Source organism: Ranitomeya variabilis, chromosome 3 (assembly GCF_051348905.1).
Source record: "Ranitomeya variabilis isolate aRanVar5 chromosome 3, aRanVar5.hap1, whole genome shotgun sequence".
NCBI lineage: Eukaryota > Metazoa > Chordata > Amphibia > Anura > Dendrobatidae > Ranitomeya > Ranitomeya variabilis.
The window spans coordinates 213,708,210-213,734,311 of NC_135234.1; the positions used below are offsets into that span (position 1 = coordinate 213,708,210).

The following is a 26,102-nucleotide window of genomic DNA, read 5'->3' on the forward strand; positions in this document are numbered from 1 at the left end:
CGCTCCAATGAGGCTTCTTCTCCTTGGGGCGCGGCGGTGATGACGTGTGCGTGTCACCGGTGCACTCCACGGGGAGGCGCACCGGATATGACAGCGCGCTCTTCAATCCGGCGCCCTATTTGAAAACAGCACAAACACACGCGGTAAGGCCCGCTCGCTCATAACAGAGGAGTTATGGATACCGCGCCTCTATTCCCCACAACATTTTGAAAGGCTTGTCTCCCCTGATGAACGGAGCCAAGGGAAACGCGTCGGGAGCCACTCTTTTGGGGATGTTATAATTAGGGCTCTCCATCTGTCCTAAGGATCGGGGTATTGTATGGATGTCTCTTTAAAGAAAGCCTCCCCCGGAATTCACGGACATTTTTGGAACCCTACAGATACTTCTAAAGAGAAACGAGAGTACAGTAACGCTGGGTGAGATCGTTCTGTTACTTATCTAATAATATAGAGGTATTGTTGTGGCTTATGAGCCACTAAGTGTTGTTTGGCCTGTTGGCTTTTTTTCATGATAGAGCACAATTTTGAAGTGATTGTGACAGACATCCACTCTTTGTTGACAGGAGGGGTGCTATGTGGAATTTTTAAACGGTTTGATTTATGCTTGGTGTGATTTCTGTTATTTGTCGTTTTCAAAGACCGACTGGATATTTATACCCAACGGTATTATAGTGGGATCTATTAAAGGTTAAATTTTAAAATTTTGCGACCTGTATATTTACCCTGCTGTTACACACGTTAAGTCAACTTGAATGAGTAATTTCACATTCCTAAAATAAGAGTGTTCTTTCAGTCAACTCTTACCTGCTCAGATCTTCAGGTTTCAATTTGAAAGGGCTAAAACGATATATGCTGTCACTCAGATTAACAAAATGACGGCTGTCAGTATTTCCAATGCAGACACCTAATGAAATACACAGGCTGGATATTATTTCTGTACTATATACAATGCAAGCACAGAGGAGTCATTTATTATAAAATTTATAGTAGAATGCAGTCATAAAATGTTGCTAGTTTTAATGTACACCTACTGTATTCTGTGACACACTTAGTAAATAAAAAAAAAGTGCTGCGGAAATGTCCGCAGCATTTCTGCAACTCCCTGCCATGGGTAAAATACATGCGGAATTTGCATGCGTCTTCCCGCAAAACACAAGCGTTTTTAGCTGGCAGAATGCTTGCATTTTCCAAGCGATTTGAAGCATCTCTTGGAAAAGTGATTGACAGGTTGTTCACACTTGTCAAGCATAGTGCCTGACAAGTGTGACCGACTTTTTACTATTGATACTGCCTATGCAGCATCAATAGTAAAAGATAGAATGTTAAAAATAATAAAAAAATATGGTTATTCTCACCTTCCGACGGCCCCCGATCTCCTCAGCGGCGCTCCCGCTACGTTCCGTTCCCAGGGATGCTTTGCGCGAAGGACCTTTGTGACGTCACGGTCGCGTGACCGCGATGTCATTCCAGGTGATTCACGCAATACATCCCTGAGAACGGAAGCCGCTGCGTGCACCGCTGAGAGGCGTGAGGACTCCGGGGGCCATCAGAAGGTAAGTATATCACTATTTTTTATTTTAATTCTTTTTTTTTTTTTACAGAAATATTGTATCCAGGGCCTGGAGGAGAGTCTCCTCTCATCCAGACTGGGTACCATCCGCACATGAAGCGCTCACTTTATGCATGGTGGGCATAGCCACATGCATAAAGTGAGCGTTCAATGCAATTCTATGGCGGCGGAATTGCCACGATTCCGCAGAAATAATGAACATGCTGCGGATTTTACCGCTATGTGATTTCGCAGTGGGAAAATCCGCAGCATGGGCACAGCAACTGCGGAATCCCATAGGATTGCATGGGAATGCGTTTTTAAACTTTTCCGCTGCGGCAAAAAACGCGGCGGAAACACATAAAAAATGCAACGTGGACACACAGCCTAAAGGGTTCAAAGTATTTGATGTTCATGTATGTGATAAAAGGGTAACACTCACCGGGGCTGCAGTTAGCTTAGACAGGGTTAAGTGTAATGGCCAGCCCAGTTTGGGAGGGGGAATTGAGAGTTAGTGTCAAAGACAGACAGTGATATAGTCAGTGAGTGCTGAGCAGTGACAAGTGACAGACTCAGTACCGGGGCTGCTAGGTACAGAGTGAGCCCAGAACCTTGGGACAGTGGATTGCCAGAAAACACCTCTGCATGAGTCCCCTTTGCCGGCCAGGGAACTTTGAGATAGACGTCAGGCCCGGGGTCACACTCCTTCTGCAGGAGAAACTGGACTCAAACCATTAGAGGTTGAGTGAGATTGAATCCCGATATACTGCTACAAAAGGAGAAGATCCCCTAGAACTAGAAGAGATAGTAAAAGTGATTTTCTACCTATACTGAGAACCAGGGCTGAAGTAGTGTCTGGTACCTGTGGGAAAGATAACAACCCGTCGGGCCTTATCCTCTATACCTGCTTGTAAGTACTGCTATTCACCAAGTAAAAGTTTGGATGTTTTTATGAACTTTGTGTCTCCTGGATTGATTGCAGCCCTGGTTCCAGACGAGGGATTCCTAGAGTCAGAAGTGGCCTGCAGTCCTGAATTAAGTGATATGCACCTCATTCACAGCAGCACACCGGGAACGGGACACGAGTTGGCCATAGGATGCCGAAGAGAGTGGAGAACAGAAGCTCTCCCATGACTACCTTGTGTGGGCTTCTTACATATACTTTCCATGTGCACAAAAAAGCAAAAATGTAACAATTTATTTAAGGAGCTAGTAGACTTTTGATTAATAACGTGTTATGAAACACAGGTCTATGTAGGCCTATGGTGTTCTAGTCTAATGTATGTCATCATTTCTGTGAATAAATACAAATTTCTTGTCTCATTTTTAAGTAGGTTTTAGAACATGATTGGTCTTGATGGTTATTTTTCAAAAATGTACTGAAATGGATTACACATAAGACACATTAATTTATGTATTTATTAAAACTTGGCAGGTAGAATAAAGCTGAATAAAGTCATTCACAAAACTTGTCAGGGACAAGCAAAGGTTGAAACATAATATATTGCATATCATCTTACCTGGAGCAACTGGGGCTGCTGAGAAGACAGAATGAATTGTTCGCTGTAAAGTCTGAAATCCAAAATTTGATTCATCATAGGGACTAATAGGCAGAGGGTCAAATGAGTTAAGGACTGAAATTTCTACTCTTTCATCACTTATGGTGTTCCGAACTATGTCCATTGCCTGCGAAATTAACAAATGGATTATGATACGAAAATAATATTCCCAATTCCCTAACATAAAATGAATCCTGCAAGACCCAATAAAGCAGAAAAATCTTAGTTTAGATAGATCAGGTAACATTAAGGAATAATACTTGACCCAATACTCTGATCCATCAAGATGCATCAATAGATCCATCAAGTACAAGACAAAAAATAGGGATGTGTTAATAGCCGTTTCTGTGTAAAGATCTCATATACCAATTGCATCCATAGTTTGAAGTGGCAGGGATATATAAGGAGAATGTATATGCATTTTTATGGGATTGGGGTGTTCTAATGTATACTGTACAGTAGGTTCATAACTATCAGGCCTTTCTATTCTTTTAGCACTCCTATTTCCCACTCCTAGTTTTACCCACTAGTGATGTAGATCTGTAGATATAGTATCCAGCTTATTAAAGGATGAAATCTACAATGAATTCCGCACACAGAATTGACATGCTGCAGATCAAAAATTCGAAATCACAGGTCAATGAACATAACATATATTAACAAAATATCTGTACGTAAATACTGAAAAGGTTAAAAAATTTTAGAAATAAAATATACTAAAGTATATTTGTAGACTCTAGACCTGTTACATATAAATGTTATAGTTATGTACAGTAGATGATAAGAATATAATATAGAAAGATGGTATCACTAAATTAACCCCATCAACATTCCTGCAAATCAACATGGTGTTTCTATGGTTGCCAAGACAATCCATAGCCAAATAATGGCTTTGGGGTCAGCCAGTCATGGTGGCCTGTAACACAGCTTGTCTAATAAGCTCTAATACTATATTGCAGTACTTCCGGCTTGTCAATCAAAGAGTTTCATAGAGGTTTCATAGTTTTTCGATTGAAAGACGACACAAGTCCATCAAGTATAATCTATACCTTAACATGTTGATACAGCAGTGTTTCTCAAAGTCCAGTCCTCACGGACCCCCAACCTGTCATGTTTTCAGGATTTCCATAGTATTGCACAGGTGAGAGAATTCCTGAGGTCTTGATAATACTTCCACCACCTGTGCAATACTAAGAAAATCCTGAGAACATGACCTCTTGGGGGCCGTGAGAAACACTGATACAGAGGAAGACGAAAACCCCACAGAGAAGAAGCCAATTGCCCCATATTAGAGAAAAAAATTCTTCCCATAACCTGCAATGTTATATTTTTCAAGAACGTTATCAAGGCCCTTTTTTGGTGAATCAACAACAATTACAGCATCCTGTGGCAGAGAGTTCCATAATCTCACTGATTTCCTTTAAATGTAGAGGATGCCTCCTTGTCATTGTTCCAGACTGAAGTGTTAAAAAATCTTTGGAAAGATCTCTGCACAGTCCCTTCATAAATGTCCCGACCTGGAGCGCCCCAGCGATCCGCCCCAGACTGTTTAACCCCCTGCATGCTGCAATCAATAATGATCACAGCATTTATGAGGCTCCCTTTCCCATACGATCGGCACCCCTGCGACATCATTGCGGAGGGCCTATGGCGATCCGAGATCACATGATGACCGACAGGTCAGACAACTATGGTGTGCCCGTTACACCATTCTGAGACCATGGTCTAAAAGGCGTTCTGTCAGTGTCTCTTACTGGAAGGTAGTTGTTAACTATGGACCACTCCTGTCATCAAATCTGCAGCTTCCAGTGACATTGCGCTGACGGAGCAGCTTCCTCTCTTCCACTTTTCTCTGTCGATGGGGTGTCACTGCCAATCTTATGCTAATTGACAGTAGGAGGGAGGTGGCTGTCAATAAGCATGACATCCACAGAAGAAGAGCTGCTTTGGCAGGAGAGGTCTGTGACCGCTCTGAGCCAGAGAGATTGGCACAAAGCAGAACAAACAGGTAGTTACCAACTAACTGCCAGTAAGTTCTAAGACCGGTCCTGGATAACCCCATTAATTCTTGTAAAGCATATGAAGAATTAACCCCTTCACCCTGAAGCCTGTTTTCACCTTCCTGACCAGGCCAATTTTTACAATTCCGACCAGTGTCACTTTATGAGGTCATAACTCTGGAACGCTTCAACAGATCCCACTGATTTTGAGATTGTTTTTGCAATTTTCAAATTTTTTATTTTTATGCCCTTAAACCAGAAAGTTATGTCAAGCAAAATAGTTAATAAATAATATTTCCCACATGTCTACTTTACATCAGCACAATTTTTGAAACATACCGTATATACTCGAGTATAAGCCGACCCGAGTATAAGCCGACCCCCCTAATTTTGCCACAAAAAACTGGGAAAACTTATTGACTCGAGTATAAGCCTAGGGTGGAAAATGCAGCAGCTACCGGTGAATTTCAAAAATAAAAATAGATGCTCCATACCGTTCATTATGGCCCCATAGCTGTGCCATATAGTGCTCTACACCGTTCATTATTGCCCCATAGCTGCCATATAGTGCTCTGCACCGTTCATAATTGCCCCATAGCTGTGCCATATAGTGCTCTGCACCGTTCATAATTGCCCCATAGCTGTGCCATATAGTGCTCTGCACCATTATTGCCCCATAGCTGTGCCATATAGTGCTCTGCACCATTATTGTCCCATAGCTGTGCCATACAGTGCTCTGCACCATTATTGCCCCATAGCTGTGCCATATAGTGCTCTGCACCATTATTGTCCCATAGCTGTGCCATACAGTGCTCTGCACCATTATTGCCCCATAGCTGTGCCATACAGTGCTCTGCACCATTATTGCCCCATAGCTGTGCCATATAGTGCTCTGTACCATTATTGCCCCATAGCTGTGCCATATAGTGCTCTGCACCATTATTGTCCCATAGCTGTGCCATACAGTGCTCTGCACCATTATTGCCCCATAGCTGTGCCATATAGTGCTCTGCACCATTCATTATTGCCCCATAGCTGTGCCATATAGTGCTCTGCACCATTATTGCCCCATAGCTGTGCCATATAGTGCTCTGCACCGTCCATTATTGCCCCATAGCTGTGCCATATAGTGCTCTGCACCATTATTGCCCCATAGCTGTGCCATATAGTGCTCTGCACCGTCCATTATTGCCCCATAGCTGTGCTGCTGCTGCTGCTGCAATAAAAATAATAAAACACATACTCACCTGTCTTGCTTGCAGCTCCTCGGCGCCATCTTCCCGGCGTCTCTCTGCACTGACTGATCAGGCAGAGGGCGGCGCGCACACTATATGCGTCATCGCGCCCTCTGACCTGCACAGTCAGTGCGGAGAGACGCCGGGAAGATGGAGACAGCGCCCGGCGTGTGGAACGCGGACAGGTGAATATGTAATACTTACCTGCTCCCGGCGTCCCGCTCCTTCCCCCGGACAGCTGGTCTTCGGTGCCGCAGCTCTTCCTCTGTCAGCGGTCACCGGCACCGCTTCATTAGAGAAATGAATAGGCGGCTCCGCCCCTATGGGAGGTGGAGCAGCCTATTCATTTCTCTAATGAGCGGTCCCACGTGACCACTCAGGGGAAGAGGCTGCGGCACCCGGAGACCGTGGGACGTGTAGGGGGGGGCGACAGGAGCCCCGGAAGCAGGTGAGTATATGACAGTGCTCACCCGCCGACCCCACCACCGATCATGACTCGAGTATAAGCCGAGGGGGCACTTTCAGCCCAAAAATTTGGGCTGAAAATCTCGGCTTATACTCGAGTATATACGGTAATTGTTTTTTTGTTAGGAAGTTATAAGGGTTAAAAGTTGACTAGCAATTTCTCATTTTTACAACAAAATTTACAAAACCATTGTTTTAGGTACCACATCACATTTGAAGCTACTTTGATGGGCCTATATGACAGAAAATACCCTAAGGTGACACCATTCTAAAACCTGCACCCCTCAAGGTGCTCAAAACCACATTCAATAAGTTTATTTACCCTTCAGGTGCTTCACAGCAGCTGAAGCAATGTGGAAGGAAAAAATGAACATTTAACTTTTTTTCACAAAAAATTAAATTTAGACCCAATTTTGTTTTTTCATAAGGGTGACAGGAGAAAATGGACCCAAAACATTGTTGTGCAATTTCTCCTGAGAATGCAGTTACCCCATATGTGGGGAAAACCACTGTCTGGGCGCACTTCAGGGCTAGATGGGAAGGAGCACTGTTTGACTTTTTGAATGCAAAATTGGCTGGAATCAAGAGCGGACACCATGTCGCATTTGGAAGGCACCTGATATGCCTAAACAGTGGAAACCCCCATAAGTGACCCCATTTTGGAAAGTAGACTCCACAAGGAACATATCTAGATGTGTGGTGAGTACCTTGAACCCCCGTGTGTTTCACAGAAATTTATAACATTGAACCATGAAAAAGAAAAAAAAACAAACAAACTTTTTTTTCCACAAAAATGTTATTTTAGTTCCAATTTTATTATTTTCTCAAAGGTAACAAGGAAAATTGCAAAACAATTTTTAGGGTCCATTTTCTTTTGAGCACGCCAATGCCTCATACTTGGGGAAAACCACAGATTGGGCGCACAGCAGGGCTTGGAAGGGAAAAAGTGATGGTTTGGAGTGCAGACTTTGATGGACATGCTCTGCGCGTGCTATGTTGCATTTGGAGAGACCCTGATGTGCCTAAACAGTGGAACCCCCACACGTGACCCTATTTTGGAAACTAGACGCCTCAAGGAATTTATCTAGAGGCATAGTATTATACTAATTAGTGATGAGCGAGTATACTCGTTACTCGAGATTTCCTGAGCACGCTCGGGTGACCTCCGAGTATTTTTTAGTGCTCGGAGATTTAGTTTTCATCACCGCAGCTGAATGATTTACATCTGTTAGCCAGCATAAGTACATGTGGGGGTTGCCTGGTTGGTAGGGAATCCCCACATGTAATCAAGCTGTCTATCAGATGTAAATCATTCAGCTGAGGTGAGGAAAGCTAAATCTCCGAGCACTAAAAAATACTCGGAGGTCACACGAGCATGCTCGGGAAATCTCGAGTAATGAGTATATTCGCTTAACACTAATAGTAATGATTATAATGCTTTTGGTTTTACTGGTATATGAATTTATAATGCGGGGGTATGTGTAAATTGTGCGGAGTACATCAGATTATAAAAGCTTATAGACGTGTGGTATGCTTTGAAGCAATCCGTAACGCAAAGGCCAGGTTTCTCAGGGCAGGTTTCACAATGGTAAATTGTGTCTTTTCGTATTCCCCTCTTGGAGCATAGTCTGCATGTTTTTTGTGATCTTCCCTTCTTTGCTGTTTGGGGAACCTCTCTGGGAAAATGCTGATCTGGTATGATACTGGCACCATCAATTTCAGAAGTACAGGAGCCCTCACCTTCCTGAGTTCCAAACATTAGGGCCTTGATAACTACCTACTGAAACTGTAGGAAGGTCTCCATATTGCTTGCAGATCGAAACAGCACAAAAGCATTGTACAGTGCCATCTGAACAATGTGCATAGCCAATTTTTTGGACCATACCTTAGCTTTTCGCATGGCACTGTATGGTTTGTAATCCAACATACAATCTGGCTTTGGCACTTGTGTTGTGGTACCTCGGACAGTGACAAGGGAGACTTTGTCACGGTTGTATGTTGATCAATATAAGGACATCCCTCTTGTCCTTATACTTTTCTGAAAGCATACTGTTGCTGCATTGTGCTCTGCTTTTGCCCTTTCTCAGCAGTTGTCCAATTAGCGGCTTAGGAAGATCTCTCTGATTTTTTTGCACGGTACTGAATGCAACTGTACCTCTGACAGAGAGAGTCTTGAAGAGTGGGACGCTGGTGTAAAAGTTATCTGCGTAGAGGTGATAACCCTTATCTAGCAGTAAGTGCAGCAATTCCCACACAATTTTCCCACTCACCCCTAGGACGGGGGCGGGCATTAAGGGGGGTTAATTTAGGTGTCCTTACCCTTGTAGATCCTAAATCTGTGGGTGTATCCTGAGGTACTCTCGCATAGTTTGTACAATTTAATTCCTTACCTGGGCTGACTTGGCAGATATAGTCGGAATTTTAGCCTCTCTTTGAAATGAACCAGAGATTCATCTATAGCGATGTCCCTTTGGGGGTTGTATGCCTCAGTAAATTTTCTGCTGAAGTGGTCAACTACTGGCAAAACTTTATTTAGACGTTCAAAGTTAAAATCATCTCGGGGAGGACACTGCACATTATCACTATAATACAAACATTTTGGATCGCTTCAAATCGTGTCCTTGTCAAGGTGATATGGAATACCGGTGTGCTATAGAGTATATCAGTACTATGACTATGCCCATATGCAACACAATGCCCCAAAAATGTCAATTTCTGTTGCATTTACAGGAGTCCATCTGGCGTATGATGACATGGGATTTTCGGTGAAAAATTGACATACAAATTTGTCTGGTTCACCATAAGATTTATAATTTCCTCACTGAAAAAGAATTTGAAAAGTCAATTTCAGTGAGGACTGTAAGGATTCCTGAGCTGCCCATGAAACCTGGAATAACAGGCTGATAGTTTTCAGTGTTTGGAGTCCATATGAGATCGATTGCTGATGGGGTTGCCTGGGGCCTAGGTGCCTTGCTGGGGATCCCTCTTCACTAGATCAGGAGGAGGAGAAAGAGAAATAGAGGAAAGTGGGATCTTCCTCACTGCCTGAATCCGTATTGGAGGCAAGGAAAGTGTATGCCTCCTCTGGTGAATAGTGTCTTCTTGACAAATGGGCCATGTTTATTCTTCAAAAACACTGGGGGCGTGTGTGTAAGTAGTACTTTTACATGTGTTTTGTGTGGGTATTGTGTGAAGGGTACTATTTATTATAAAAAGTAGAGAGAAAAAAAAGTAGATAAACAAAAGTAGAAAGTCAAAATTTAGAAGAAACGCTTAAAAGAAAAAAAGAAGTAAAATCAGTAGATGTAAAAAACAAATTTATATATAAAAAAAAAAAAATACAGTGACATTCACTACTGCCTTTCCTATAAAGTTACTCGGCACTAACTTTTTTTTGCAAAAGAAAAGAGGACTTCACTAACACTGCGATTTACGCTCCGCTAATGCACTAGCCATAAAGTTACTATTTTTTTTTTTTTTTTTGCAAATGAAAAACAGTCGTCACTACACTGCGGCGTCCGCTCCCCGGAGATGACAATTTTTTTTTTTTTGCAAAAGAAAAACGCTACCTCCCTACCTATAAAGCTACACTGTACTAACTGCTATTTTTCTTCTGAAAGAAAATCAGACATCACCAACACTGACGTTCATTCCCCTAATGTGCTACACTGTACTAACTACTATTTTTTTTTTTTTTTTAAAGAAAATCGGATGTCCCTTACACGTCCTCTACATGTCCATTACTCTAACTATATCTAAAAAAATTAACAGTCCCTTGGTGCAGACCCCTATCAGCAGTGATACTGATCAGAGTGTTGGGGCCACGGGAAGAACACGAATGCTCAGCGCAGGACGCCGTGCAAAGTAAAAAGCAAAAAAAAAAGGTGCCAAAAATACAATTGGGAGTGGGTTGGGTTATAGGAGGGGGAACTGGAACAGGGATTGGAGAACTGCTACTGTGATCAGAGATCGGTCACACAGCAGCCAGCACACAGCAATGGAGACAGATTGCAGGAGAAGGCAGGGGACACAGCACAGTTCGCAGGAGAATCGTTATGGCCATCAACGATATTCTCTCTCTCAGGTACCACAGGGTGTAGTATACAACCGCTCTGCATGCCAACTCTAAGGTAAAGATGGTGTCCAGAATGGTGATTGCAATTTTAGGTTAACCCCTTTAGCGCTGATTGGCCAGTAACTATTGTTCAGCCAATCAGCGCCAGAAGGGTTAATCAGCTGAGGTGATGTCGCGATAACCTCATCCAATGTGACTGCCGTGATTGGTGTTGTCTGAGACAGGACCAATCACAGCATGTCACATTGATTTTTTTTTCTTCAAAGTTTAGTGTGACATCGCTGTGATTGGCTGGTCAGAATTGATCAGCCAATCACAGCGTTCGACGACGCGGGAGATGGTACAGCTCCCGGGGGCGACGTGCAGAGATGGCCTGCTGCAAGAGATGCGATGCAGCGCAGTGACCGGAAATAGCAGCGCCGTATATGTACTTCGCTTTGCGAGAACACAGCACCAGCAGCGCAGAACATATATGGCGCATATAAAAGTATAAAAACTCAAGAGCTTTGAATATAGCCCATTTTTCTAAATTTGGAACATTTCATAAATAAATGGAAAAATAATAACTTCACCACTTACGAGTTGAATGTGTTACAAAAAAACTCTCGCAGAATCAGTGGAATATGTGGAAGCATTGTAAAGTTTTTATCACATATAGTAATACATGTCCAAAATAGGTGAGTTTCTGTCTTGCCTTAAATCAACATATCTGGATTTATATGATCAAGATTGGTTGCTGGTTATCCTAGCTGTCCATGGGATTCGTAGAATTGTCGTAAACACCAAGACTGCTGTATACATCACACAGAAGAAACCGAAACGGTTGTAAATACATCACATACGAGATACCAAGACTAGAGTATATACATCACAAGGGACATGGGGGAGGCAATATATACACTGACGAGCATAAGAGTAACAATGTTTTAAACTTCTGGCTTTCAGGCTCCACTACGGCTTTGAACGAGAGACTACCATCATTTTATAGACAATCATCTTGGCTATCTCATACATAAATTTGACTTGAAATTATTTAGCATGTGAATAGCAATAGATTCACTAGATACATTTTTGCACAAAGTCCACCTAAACTACACTCACTGGCCACTTTATTAGGTACACCTGTCCAACTTCTTGTTAACACTTAATTTCTAATCAGCCAATCACATGGCGGCAACTCAGTGCATTTAGGCATGTAGACATGGTCAAGACAATCTCCTGCAGTTCAAACCGAGCATCAGTATGGGGAAGAAAGGTGATTTGAGTGCCTTTGAACGTGGCATGGTTGTTGGTGCCAGAAGGGCTGGTCTGAGTATTTCAGAAACTGCTGATCTACTGGGATTTTCACGCACAACCATCTCTAGGGTTTACAGAGAATGGTCCGAAAAAGAAAAAAAATCCAGTGAGCGGCAGTTCTGTGGGCGGAAATGCCTTGTTGATGCCAGAGGTCAGAGGAGAATGGGCAGACTGGTTCGAGCTGATAGAAAGGCAACAGTGACTCAAATCACCACCCGTTACAACCAAGGTAGGCCTAAGAGCATCTCTGAACGCACAGTGCGTCGAACTTTGAGGCAGATGGGCTACAGCAGCAGAAGACCACACCGGGTACCACTCCTTTCAGCTAAGAACAGGAAACTGAGGCTACAATTTGTACAAGCTCAACGAAATTGGACAGTAGAAGATTGGAAAAACGTTGCTTGGTCTGATGAGTCTCGATTTCTGCTGCGACATTCGGATGGTAGGGTCAGAATTTGGCGTAAACAACATGAAAGCATGGATCCATCCTGCCTTGTATGGAGCATCTTTGGGATGTGCAGCCGACAAATCTGCGGCAACTGTGTGATGCCATCATGTCAATATGGACCAAAATCTCTGAGGAATGCTTCCAGCACCTTGTTGAATCTATGCCACGAAGAATTGAGGCAGTTCTGAAGGCAAAAGGGGGTCCAACCCGTTACTAGCATGGTGTACCTAATAAAGTGGCCGGTGAGTGTATATTGAGGCCCAAAGATGGGGGTGGATTTTAATGCCACTCCAAAAAATTAATATGTAGCAATTAGACAGAAAGGAGTTTTGGCAAAGAAGATATACACTTCATTTAACAATCATAAAATACACACACATGGTTAATAAGGACAACAACCAAATACCAATACCTGAGTTACAGATGCATGGAAAATTATATGGCAAAACAAAATTGTAGGTCCCAATGGAAGAAAGTGCAACAAAGATATTATATGGATATGTAAGGCTGGTTTCACACTTGCGTTTTGATCTGCAGCGTTTTTACCGAAAAAAAAACGCATGCGTTTTTTTCCCTATGTTTAACATTAAAAACGCATGCGTTTTTTTTGTACGCGTTTGGCCGCGTTTTACGACGCATGCGTTTTTTTTGCTGCATGCGTTCTTTTGCAGAAATGCAACATGTAGTAATTTTCAGAGGCGCTTTTTTGCCGCAAAAAAATGCATGCGTTCATTTGCGTTCGATTTGCGTCAAAAAATACATTGATGCCTATGGAAACGCATGCGTTTTTGCGTACATGCGTTTGCTTGCGTTTTAAACGCATGCGTTTTTATAGAAAAAAACAAGAATACACCCTGATAAGCCACCCCCCACCATCAGGGTGATAAAGGGATCCTAACCCTAACCCTACCCCTACCCCTAACCCTAGGGATCCAAACCCTAACCCTACCCCTAACCCTAACCCTACCCCTAACCCTAACAATATGACAGTGAATACTCTCCGAGTTTATATTTTTAGTACTCTATAGCAATACCGTATATCTTGGGGTGTCCACATTGAACAAAGCTTTTTATTAGAGGAATGTCCTGGTCTCCAGGTCAACATAATAGCCAATCCCTATGGATCCCTAGGATCCCTTGGGTTAGGGTTTGGATCCCTAGGGTTAGGGGTAGGGTTATGGTTTGGATCCCTAGGGTTAGGGTTAGGGTTTGGATCCCTAGGGTTATGGTTAGGGGTAGGGTTTGGATCCCTTTATCACCTTGATGGTGGGGGGTGGCTTATCAGTGACCAGGTGACCAGGACATTCTTCTAATAAAAAGCTACCCCTAACCCTAGGGATCCTAACCCTGCTAATTCTATTAATAGTGGGTTTTCTAGTTGATTTTGATGATTGGCAGCTGTCACACACTTCTCAGCATGCGTTTCAAAAACGCAAACGCAGGAAAAAACGCATGTAAACGCGTCAAAACGCCGCATTTTTTTTCCTGCATGCAAAAAGGCATGCGTCTAAAAAACGCAGTGTTTGCACGCGTTTACATGCGTTTTTTCACCACCTGCGTTTTTTTTACAAACGCTGCAGATCAAAACGCAAGTGTGAAACCAGCCTTATATGTAATGGGCATGGTCTATAACATAAATGTAACTATCAGTATGGATATATAGGTACCATGCCAGAAAACCGTAGGCTGTAATTATCAGTTAGTCATATCCTTCATATTGCACGATTACCCATATGGAGCCATATAGCAGTCACCAGGACAGAAGAACAGAGCCCCTCTGTCTAATTGCTATATATTTAGCATTTGATTAGTTACGCAGATTTTTGTCATGTCAGTGCATTATTATTGTTTTGCTCTTGATGGTGGAAAAATCTTTTTCTTCCAGCATACTACAAATTGCAGCAACCTGTTCTCACATTCCCTAATAGCTCAGTATGTTATTAGGTTGATTCCCAAGCAGAAAGTCACTGGTTCGAATAGAGGAGCAGCCATGAAGAAGTTTTCTCAAGAAAAGAGAAATGGCATTATCCAGCTCATCATTAGCAGTCTCTCGGCTAAGAAAATTGCCAAACTGCATCATGTGAGTGCCAAGACAGTTGGAAGAATACAAAATGAAATCTGTCCATCCAATAAAAAGCCAAGAGGTGGATGCCCAGGCAAAATATCGGAGTCAACAAGTCGACTCATCACAAGATGTATCGGTTCTGACGTGACAAACACGGCAGTGGAGGTGGCTTGTATGCTTCGTAAGTGAGATCCCAGACGTCCATGCAAGCACTGTGCGATGCACGTTACACAAGTGTGAAATGGTGGCCCAGAAAAATGTGTAGAAGCCTCTATTTCAATATCGCCATAAGAATCATCAGCTCGAGTTTGCAAAAAAGTACCAAAAAAAAGAGGACCATAAAAGATTGGAAATGATTGATTTGGAGCAATGAGACAAAAGTCAATAGATAGATGCAAATTGGACTCTGATGGGTGCAAATTCGTCTAGAAGAAACAAGGAAAAAAGGGGCTAACAGATCAAGAAATTGAAACAGGAAAGAAATATATCTTGGTACCGTGTTAGCCAGTAGATAGAAAAATATTTAGAATTGAGAGTCCTCAGTGGTTGATACCTTTTAATGGCTAACTGAAAAGATGGTAACAAATTGCAAGCTTTCGAGACTACATACGTCTCTTCATCAGGCAAAGACTAAAACAAATTCTGAAGAATCACATATTTATGCACAACATAATATAGAGAAAAAAAAAAAAAAAAAAGAGGGGAAAAAAAACCATGGATAAGCTAGGTGACATGAAGCAGAATTACCATGGGTGATAAACAGTTACGTCCATAAATATTGGGCCAATTCTTAGATAAGGATTGTTTTATTGTCCTGTGATTAGGGTCTCGTTCTGTTGTGATGACCCCACATGGTCTGAGGGGCAAGTTCATTAGTTGATGTAAAAAGACATAAATCCGTGTGACACATTCATTCCTGCATTTAGAGTGTCAAAGGTCGTCATCAGTTTATACTCCCAGACTCTTCTGTCTCTCTGAGTTTTGAAGTTACTTTTCAATACAAGTAATTTCATGTCCATAATGCTATGATTTGGGAGACAGAAATGTATTGCCACAGGTATATCCATTCTTTTTTCTTTTATTGTATGGCGATGAGAGTTCATCCTTGTTCTCAGTTTCTGCCCTGTCTCCCCCACATACAGACCCCCAGTTGGACATTTAGTACAAATAATTAGGTACACCACATTAGAAGTGATGCAGCTGAATGTACCTGGTATCTTGTAGTCCTGGTGTGAATTGGGGATCTTTATCTTGTCCGTGGTCATTATAAATGGACAGGTTTTACATTTTTTCTGATTGCAGGGAAAGGTACCTGCAGCTGTTGGAGAGGACAGGGAGCTTCTAACAATGATGCTTCTTAGATTTGGGGGCTGCCTAAAACACAGTAGTGGGGGGTCTGGAAAAATGGATTGTAAGCGGGCATCTTTTTGCAGTAAAGGTTGTAATTTCCGTGCAGCTCCCCTTAGCGCCTCCAGATTTGGATTGTAGGTGACCACTAGAGGCACCCGGTTATTTTCTTCTTTAGTTTTGTAATGTAGCAGGTGATTCCTTGATATTCTGGTGGCTCTTGTAATCTGATTTTCAATTGTTCTTGGATGGTAGCCCTGATTCAAAAAGGTCTTTCTGAGGCGACCCAGGTGTTCATCTCTATCCATTGGGTTGGAACATATACGATTGTATCTGATGGCTTGGCTGTAGACAATGGAGTTTTTTATGTGTTTTGGATGGAAACTGTCCCATTTAAGGTATGTTGGACGGTCGATTGGCTTCTGATACAGGGACGTCTCTATTTTATTGTTCTGCAGCTTAATGATGGTGTCCAGAAAGTTAATTTCAGTGCAGGAGTAGTTGAGTGTCAAGTTGATGGTAGGATGAAATTGATTAAACTGTTCATGGAACGACTTTAGCTGTGGCTCAGACTCTGTCCAGATGATTAAAATGTCATCAATGTAGCGGTAGTACGCCAGAGGCCTGATGGGACATGAGGACAAAAAGTCGCTTTCAAGCTTGGCCATGAACAGATTTGCATACTGTGGGGCCATTTTACTTCCCATTGCTGTGCCAGTCTCCTGTAGATAGATCTTCTTGTCAAACTCAAAGTAATTGTGGGTGAGGATAAATTTTATAAGTTTCACCACAGAATTTGCATCAGTCCCTGTGTTTTCCAGGAAGAATTTGCAGGCATTTAATCCATCCTGATGTGGGATATTGGAGTACAAAGATTCCACATCCATGGTGACCAGGATGGTTCCTTCTGGTAGAGGACCAATTGCTGATAGTTTATTCAATAGGTCAGTTGTGTCCTGAATGAAGCTGGGTGTATCTTTTACTAGGGGTTTAAGAATACCCTCTACCCATCCAGATACCTGCTCAGTAAGGGTGCCCACACATGAAATAATTGGTCTTCCTGGGTTTCCAGATTTGTGGATTTTGGGAAGCATGTAGAATGTCCCTGTTCTTGGACTTTCTGGTATCAGGTCATTGGCTCTTATGGATACGTCAGGCAGACAAGATACTAACTTGTTTAGTTCCTTGTAATAGTCCTGTGTAGGATCCGACTCCAATGTTTTGTAGTAGCGTGTGTCCATAAGTTGTCTGTTTGCTTCCTTCATGTAGTCTGATGTGTTCATCATGACTATTGCACCACCCTTGTCAGCAGGTTTGATGATGATTTCTTTGTTGGTTTTCAGAGACTGTATGGCCTTTCTCTCCTGGGCACTGATGTTGAATGCTTGTGTCCTGTTAGTATCTATGATGGTGGATTTTATCAAATGTCTGAAGGAGTCTATATAGTTATCCAAATGAGGGTTGCGTCCCGGTGGAGGTGTCCAGTCTGACCTCTTCTTTGTTGTTAGGATCCCTTTTCCTTCAGTCTGAGTGTTTTCTGAATCTTCTGTATCATTGAAATATTCCCTCAGACGCAGTCTCCTGAAAAAATGTTCCATATCACTGCAGAGTTCAGTTTTATCCAGGGCCTTAGTAGGACAAAATGAGAGTCCTCTGGAAAGCACAGCCAGCTCCACTTTGTTGGGTTTATAATCTGAGAGATTAATGACACAGTTATTTGTGCCTGGAATGGAGTGGTTGTCCAAGTTGTCAGGTTTAGGCTTTGTTTTGTATCTGTTTGCATAGAGGCCTGAATTGAGGCGCAATCTGTGCAGTTTCTTTTCCTTGTTATGAATTAGATGGGTCCGTAGTTTGTTGTAGTATTGTTGTAATTTTTGCTCTGTGTCTGCTGTAAGTGTTTTCCTCAGGGTTTCAAACTGCCCTTGGACTTTACTCTTTATGCTGTAGCAGACATGCAAAAGATGATTCCTTAATCTCTCAGAAGTCCTGTGACACAGGTTCTGTGCATAATGGGTGTTGTAGGTATGAAGGATTGGGTTTGTAATCCAGAGTCCTTTGGGAATTAGATTCTCCTTTTTGCATGTAGATAGGAAAAAAATGTCGCTGTCCATTTGTGCACGTTTCTTCAGAAGTGGTTTTAGTTCCATAAAGATGCGGTACATTCTGGTATCCTCCATTTTGATACAGGAAAGAAATATATCTTGGTACCGTGTTAGCCAGTAGATAGAAAAATATTTAGAATTGAGAGTCCTCAGTGGTTGATACCTTTTAATGGCTAACTGAAAAGATGGTAACAAATTGCAAGCTTTCGAGACTACATACGTCTCTTCATCAGGCAAAGACTAAAACAAATTCTGAAGAATCACATATTTATGCACAACATAATATAGAGAAAAAAAAAAAAAGAGGGGAAAAAAAACCATGGATAAGCTAGGTGACATGAAGCAGAATTACCATGGGTGATAAACAGTTACGTCCATAAATATTGGGCCAATTCTTAGATAAGGATTGTTTTATTGTCCTGTGATTAGGGTCTCATTCAACATCAGTGCCCAGGAGAGAAAGGCCATACAGTCTCTGAAAACCAACAAAGAAATCATCATCAAACCTGCTGACAAGGGTGGTGCAATAGTCATGATGAACACATCAGACTACATGAAGGAAGCAAACAGACAACTTATGGACACACGCTACTACAAAACATTGGAGTCGGATCCTACACAGGACTATTACAAGGAACTAAACAAGTTAGTATCTTGTCTGCCTGACGTATCCATAAGAGCCAATGACCTGATACCAGAAAGTCCAAGAACAGGGACATTCTACATGCTTCCCAAAATCCACAAATCTGGAAACCCAGGAAGACCAATTATTTCATGTGTGGGCACCCTTACTGAGCAGGTATCTGGATGGGTAGAGGGTATTCTTAAACCCCTAGTAAAAGATACACCCAGCTTCATTCAGGACACAACTGACCTATTGAATAAACTATCAGCAATTGGTCCTCTACCAGAAGGAACCATCCTGGTCACCATGGATGTGGAATCTTTGTACTCCAATATCCCACATCAGGATGGATTAAATGCCTGCAAATTCTTCCTGGAAAACACAGGGACTGATGCAAATTCTGTGGTGAAACTTATAAAATTTATCCTCACCCACAATTACTTTGAGTTTGACAAGAAGATCTATCTACAGGAGACTGGCACAGCAATGGGAAGTAAAATGGCCCCACAGTATGCAAATCTGTTCATGGCCAAGCTTGAAAGCGACTTTTTGTCCTCATGTCCCATCAGGCCTCTGGCGTACTACCGCTACATTGATGACATTTTAATCATCTGGACAGAGTCTGAGCCACAGCTAAAGTCGTTCCATGAACAGTTTAATCAATTTCATCCTACCATCAACTTGACACTCAACTACTCCTGCACTGAAATTAACTTTCTGGACACCATCATTAAGCTGCAGAACAATAAAATAGAGACGTCCCTGTATCAGAAGCCAATCGACCGTCCAACATACCTTAAATGGGACAGTTTCCATCCAAAACACATAAAAAACTCCATTGTCTACAGCCAAGCCATCAGATACAATCGTATATGTTCCAACCCAATGGATAGAGATGAACACCTGGGTCGCCTCAGAAAGACCTTTTTGAATCAGGGCTACCATCCAAGAACAATTGAAAATCAGATTACAAGAGCCACCAGAATATCAAGGAATCACCTGCTACATTACAAAACTAAAGAAGAAAATAACCGGGTGCCTCTAGTGGTCACCTACAATCCAAATCTGGAGGCGCTAAGGGGAGCTGCACGGAAATTACAACCTTTACTGCAAAAAGATGCCCGCTTACAATCCATTTTTCCAGACCCCCCACTACTGTGTTTTAGGCAGCCCCCAAATCTAAGAAGCATCATTGTCAGAAGCTCCCTGTCCTCTCCAACAGCTGCAGGTACCTTTCCCTGCAATCAGAAAAAATGTAAAACCTGTCCATTTATAATGACCACGGACAAGATAAAGATCCCCAATTCACACCAGGACTACAAGATACCAGGTACATTCAGCTGCATCACTTCTAATGTGGTGTACCTAATTATTTGTACTAAATGTCCAACTGGGGGTCTGTATGTGGGGGAGACAGGGCAGAAACTGAGAACAAGGATGAACTCTCATCGCCATACAATAAAAGAAAAAAGAATGGATATACCTGTGGCAATACATTTCTGTCTCCCAAATCATAGCATTATGGACATGAAATTACTTGTATTGAAAAGTAACTTCAAAACTCAGAGAGACAGAAGAGTCTGGGAGTATAAACTGATGACGACCTTTGACACTCTAAATGCAGGAATGAATGTGTCACACGGATTTATGTCTTTTTACATCAACTAATGAACTTGCCCCTCAGACCATGTGGGGTCATCACAACAGAACGAGACCCTAATCACAGGACAATAAAACAATCCTTATCTAAGAATTGGCCCAATATTTATGGACGTAACTGTTTATCACCCATGGTAATTCTGCTTCATGTCACCTAGCTTATCCATGGTTTTTTTCCCCTTTTTTTTTTTTTTTTCTCTATATTATGTTGTGCATAAATATGTGATTCTTCAGAATTTGTTTTAGTCTTTGCCTGATGAAGAGACGTATGTAGTCTCGAAAGCTTGCAATTTGTTACCATCTTTTCAGTTAGCCATTAAAAGGTATCAACCACTGAGGACTCTCAATTCTAAATATTTTTCAAGAAATTGAAGAAATTGTCAAGTTCGGTGGAAAAAGCCTGATGATATGGGGTTGTTTCCCAGCCAAAGGCACTGGATACTTGACCAAGATCGATGGTGGTATTAATGCTGAGCTACATGTGAGTATCCTACAAAACTAGTTACTTCATATTCTCGAGTACTATGGGTATGAAAAGGACGACAGTGTTCCAGCAGGACAACGAACATTTCTTGGCAAAGAAATGGTTCAATGACAATGAAGTAGAGTTGGTGGATTGACCCTCACAGTCTCCCAGACCTCAACCCAATTGAACACTTGTGGGTATAGTTGAAGAAAAAGCTGTATACATACCCAAGTAAGTTAACCAGTATGCAACAATTTTGGGAACGTGTCGAAGAGACCTGAGATCAGAATTCAGTCAAGACATGCTTGAATCTGATAAAGAGCAGCTCAGAAAGATTTAGGCAGTGTTGAAAGCCAAAGGTGGATTCACAAAATACTAACAAAATAATACAAATATAAATTTAATCTTTTAGGAGCAAAACAGTAACAATGCAGTAACAGGTAACAGATGAAGCAGTTGATTGGGGACTTGTTTTTTGTGGATTGAGTTGAAGCTTTTGGTTTGTTTTGAAACATTTTACATAACATTTTGGATCAAGTTTATTCTGTGCTCTACGTTGAGCACTTTCATCGGGGTTTCCATCTAAATCTCAGCATGACGTGGATCTGATGACCCTCTGAGGCATCCATTCACTGTAATGAGGCTGTAGAGATACTCTGGACTCCGTGTGACCTCTGTTCAGCAGTGTCGTTCTTTTCAGAGGTGCACAAAACTGTGACCGACCACACTTTTATGTACTCTTGAAGAGACGTACACCGCCAGATCATAGGCCAGACAACATTCAAAGTGACTCGATCTGCCTCATTATTGGGCATCTTCCATCTGAATCATGTATTTCAGAGATTTACATGGAGACAAACAGAGAAAGACACAGATGTAAGCGTAGTGCGCATGATAAATGTGAGCTGAGCCTTACTGCAATCTTTCGTAGGCAGAATGAACAAATCAACAGCAGATCAAAAATTGACTTTTAAATAATTTTTTTTTTATGTAGTTTCTAGTGTGGTACAAGTGATTAGACGACTTTATTCTTTGGGTCGGTGCGATTACAGCGATAAAAGATTCATATTAGTATTTTATGTTTAGCTACTGTCACACACTAAAAGACACTTATTTTTCTTCCAAATACTAGTTTTTGCATTGACATTTTGATAGCTATAATTTTTCCATATTTCTACTAACAGAGTCTTGTGAGGGGGCATGGTTTTTGCGGGATGAGTTGACATTTTTATTGGTACCATTTTCGGACAGATTTCATTCTTTGATTGCTTTCTATTCTGATTTTTGGGAGGCAAAAAGAACAAAAATCAGCAAGTCAGGAATTGCTTTTTCTATTGTTTTTTTTTCTATTTGTTTTTGACTGGTAAAATTGATAAGGCAGCTTTAATCTTTGGGTCAGTATGATTACAGTGATACCACATTTCTATACTTTTAATGTTTTGAAGCTTTTACACAATAAAAACTATTTTATAGAAAAAATATATTTTTTATTTTTATTATTCCGCTGATAGAGCGGTATGGCGGTTTGTTTTTTGTGGGACATTCGTCTTATTGATCAAGTTTTTTTTCCAGTTTTTGCTCAGCAGTATGATGATGATAGTTTTTTTTCCTCGTTTTTTTATTTATTTATTTTTTTACAGTGTTCACTGAAGGTGCTAACTAGTGAGATAGATTTATGAATCGGGTCGTTCCAGACGTGGCGATACCAATTATGTGTACTTTTTTTCATGAAAATACTTTTTTATGGGTACAATATATATATCTACTTGTATATGTTTTTTATTATTATTTTGTGATTTTTTTTAAGTTTTACAATTTTTTTTTACTGTGGGACTTTGTCTATGGGAATTTCACTTTTGCAGTCTGATCGCTGTTATAAAGCATTGATATGCAAGATCACTGCAATGCTTTATACATTGTTGGTTCTTCTGCTCTGACACACAAGCTTGTTAGACCATGCTCTTAGCATGATCTACAAAACCTGAATAGTATACGCAAGGGTCTATCAAAGCAGAAAACCACAAAAAGCAAAAGAACCCTTAAAAACTCATGTGTATTGATTAAAAATACCAATGAAGATTTATTTATAAATCAGGACAGCTGATTGTCATATAAACCATATGATGTCAGGTCGGTATAGTCAATTTTTTTAGTCAAAAATACAAGAAGGCTCACAATCTCAATTCCCTATCAGTATATCTTTGGAATGTGGGTGGAAATTGGAGAACTTGTAGGACACCCATGCAAACATAGGGAGAATATAAACTCCTTGCAGATGTTGTCCTTGGGGGGAATTGAACCCAGGATCTCAGTGCTGCAAAGCAACAGTGCTAACCACTGAGCCACCGTGCTGCTGTTTTTGTATTTTTTAACACTTTTTAAAAACTTTTTCCTGTATTTAATAGACTTCTTAAGGGACTAGAATCTGTGATTGTCTTATCGCTTATGCTTCATACCGCAATACCACAGTATTTATGTATGTAGCACAAATCACACTCTCCAATGAAGTTCAGCCACAGGTTGGATTTTAATGAAGCTTTGAGAAGGCACGCACAGAGGTCTTCAGCAGACCTCCCAGCTGCCATTGCAAGCCATGTGAACAAGTCATAGTGATCAAGCCATAACCCTAACAGGCTACCGTATTTTTCAGACTATAAGATGCACTGGACTATAAGACGCACCCAAGTTTTAGAGGTGGAAAATAGGGAAAAAAATGTGGTAACATTTAATAACATACTATTATATGTGGTGGTATTGTATATAACAGTATGTTATTATGTTGGAAGCTACGGGTAGAAGATGGTGCTGTGGAACCAGTGTGGTGTCTGTAAAGTACTATATGAAGACATTGGAGGGTGAGTATAAGAATGGGGGGCACAGGGCTTATATTTAAAGCACCACTCCAGAACTGAAAAATAACACTGGAGTGCTGCTTTAAGATCCCATTGGGAGAACCATAACTCCCAGCATGTCCTGCAGATCCTATGGCATGCTGGGAGTTATAGTTCACCACAGGAGTGGCAGAGTGCTTTATTGTGTGTTGTAAAGACTAACCTTTTAATTGTGGCAGCCAGCCAGCCACACTGTGGTGAGGTGAAAAGCAGTGTGTCCCCCCTGCCTTTCCACAGCAATGGTCTTAAGAGGAAGCCAGCAGATTCTAGTGGGGAGACTCAAGGACCTGTGATAACATCAGAAGAGGGAGGGCTCTGTGCTGCCATGTGATGCTCCAGCCCGCCCTCTTCATGACATCACACAGGTCCTTGTGCTGGAGCACTCAGCACAGCCAGGCAGGTATGCGGCGATCTAGTCTCCCCCTGCCCCTGCTGCTGCTGCCTCCTCCACTGGACACACAGATCTCCCCAGCTGCTGCAGGAATCCGGCGCTGGGGAAACCATGTGTGTTTCAGTGAAGGAAAGTTCATTTGCTGCTCCCTGCTCACCCCTCAGCTGACAGGTGGGCGGGGAAGCAGCTAATGAATATTCACTGCACTTTAATCATCGGGACCAGGTGGTTTCCCCAGCCCTGGATTCAGGCAGCAGGGACATTTAACTGCCTCCTGCAAGTGGGATCACAGTGCAATCCCACTAGCCGCTGCCCCCTCCCCACATGCTACATTCCGACCATAAGACGCACCCACACTTTCCTCCCAAATTTGGAGGAACAAAAGTGCGTCTTATGGTCGGAAAAATACAGTAATTAAGGTCAGAAATCTTGGTCAAAGTTATCTGATCACACATACAATCTCCAAGTGTGCCTAAACCTTTGCATTGGCCCATTTTCCATTTTGTAATTTTTCAAACGTAAAAAATCATAATATATATTGTATAGACGACCCGGGAATCTCACAGAACTGTAAGAATTTTCCAAGGAAGAATGGATGAAAGAATTGAAACACTTTTGTCTGGCTACAAAAAGCTTTTAAAAAATGTGATAATTGAAAAATGAGGTGCTACAAGGTAGTAACCATACAGGGTGCTCAAAACTTTTGTGTTGGCCCGTTTTCCTTTCTGTAATTTTTAAAATGTAAAATATGAATATCTATATTCATTTTTTTTCTAAATACAAAGGAAACCAGGGATGCCTAGACATTTAAATGCCACTGTAAAATATAAATTTTGTCTGTTTAATTTTATGTACTTAGTTGGGTAATAGATAGAGTTAATAGTTGGGACTGGCCCAGAATGGAAGGAGCTATGTGAGAAGACAGAAGACAACTCCCTGATAGAGTCAGTTAGAGCTCAGTGTTCAGCAAAGACAGACCTAAGATCTGACAGTTTCAAGACTGACTTGTTGTGTGCGACGAGGGAGGACCACAGGACATCTGATAATATGTCCTAAGGACCAAGGAAAAGTGAAGAGATATTTGTTAGGAGAGATTTTACAGATTGGAACCCAGGCCAAAAAGGCAACCTCAACGGGACAAAATATAACCCAAGGGAAGTAGAAGCCCCACTTAGAGGGGACGGAACGAGAAGTAATTAAATCAGCAGGAATTTAGTGAACAGTTGTCTACAGTGAAAGGGAACTAAATTATGTATTGAAAGGAAGCAATGGACACCATATTGGGACTTAAACTGTCTTATGGAGAACAGTGGACTTTCAAGGTTCTAGTGAGTAGTCATGCAGACGCACCCCAAGCAGTGGAGTCCTCGTTAGACAGCTGAGAACTGAGAATAGCTGGGAGCGGCCGTAGGATTACACCTCGAACTGTGGGGCCCTCCCAAATGAAGACAAAATCTCCCATAATCGTTTGCTGGATTGTCATGAGATGAAAAATGTGAAGAGCAAGAGAAAGTGTTATTAAATGAAGCTGAGAAGTTCAAGAGAAACTTTTATGAATAAACGTGCCTATTATCTTATATACATAGTTCTTATCAAGTTTATGTTCAGTAAGAACAAGTTTAATATTGGACTTTAGTCTCCCTTAATTCATTCTCTAACATCTGGTCCTGGCCTCCTTGATACAGTGGCACCATGCAGTCTGCAGAGGTGTATTGCCCAGGTAGTAAAAGCACACACACAGCCAAGACCCCCATTTTCATTTAACGTGTTGGAGCGTGAAACACAAGTACCCTCCCCCGCAGCTACCGCCCTGCGCCATGTTACAGCACCCCTATGCCAGCGCACTGTTAATGCTGCTATCAGAGATTGACAGCTGCAAGTAACAGGTTAACAGTTATGGGGGAGCTCTGTTAGAGGAAGATCCTGGCT

The 26,102-nt window shown here is 41.7% G+C and overlaps 1 protein-coding gene across 1 annotated transcript in view; it reads right to left on the minus strand.

Annotated features, from left to right (window-relative positions):
- Window positions 1-26,102, minus strand: part of PM20D1 (peptidase M20 domain containing 1) — a 189,067-nt gene that overhangs the window by 10,982 nt on the left and 151,983 nt on the right. Inside the window, exons 11-12 of the mRNA XM_077295146.1 lie at window positions 3,070-3,235; window positions 805-904 (exon numbers count right to left, since the gene is read on the minus strand). Coding sequence (XP_077151261.1) covers window positions 805-904; window positions 3,070-3,235 — 266 coding nt within the window. The remainder of the gene's footprint in view (window positions 1-804; window positions 905-3,069; window positions 3,236-26,102) is intronic.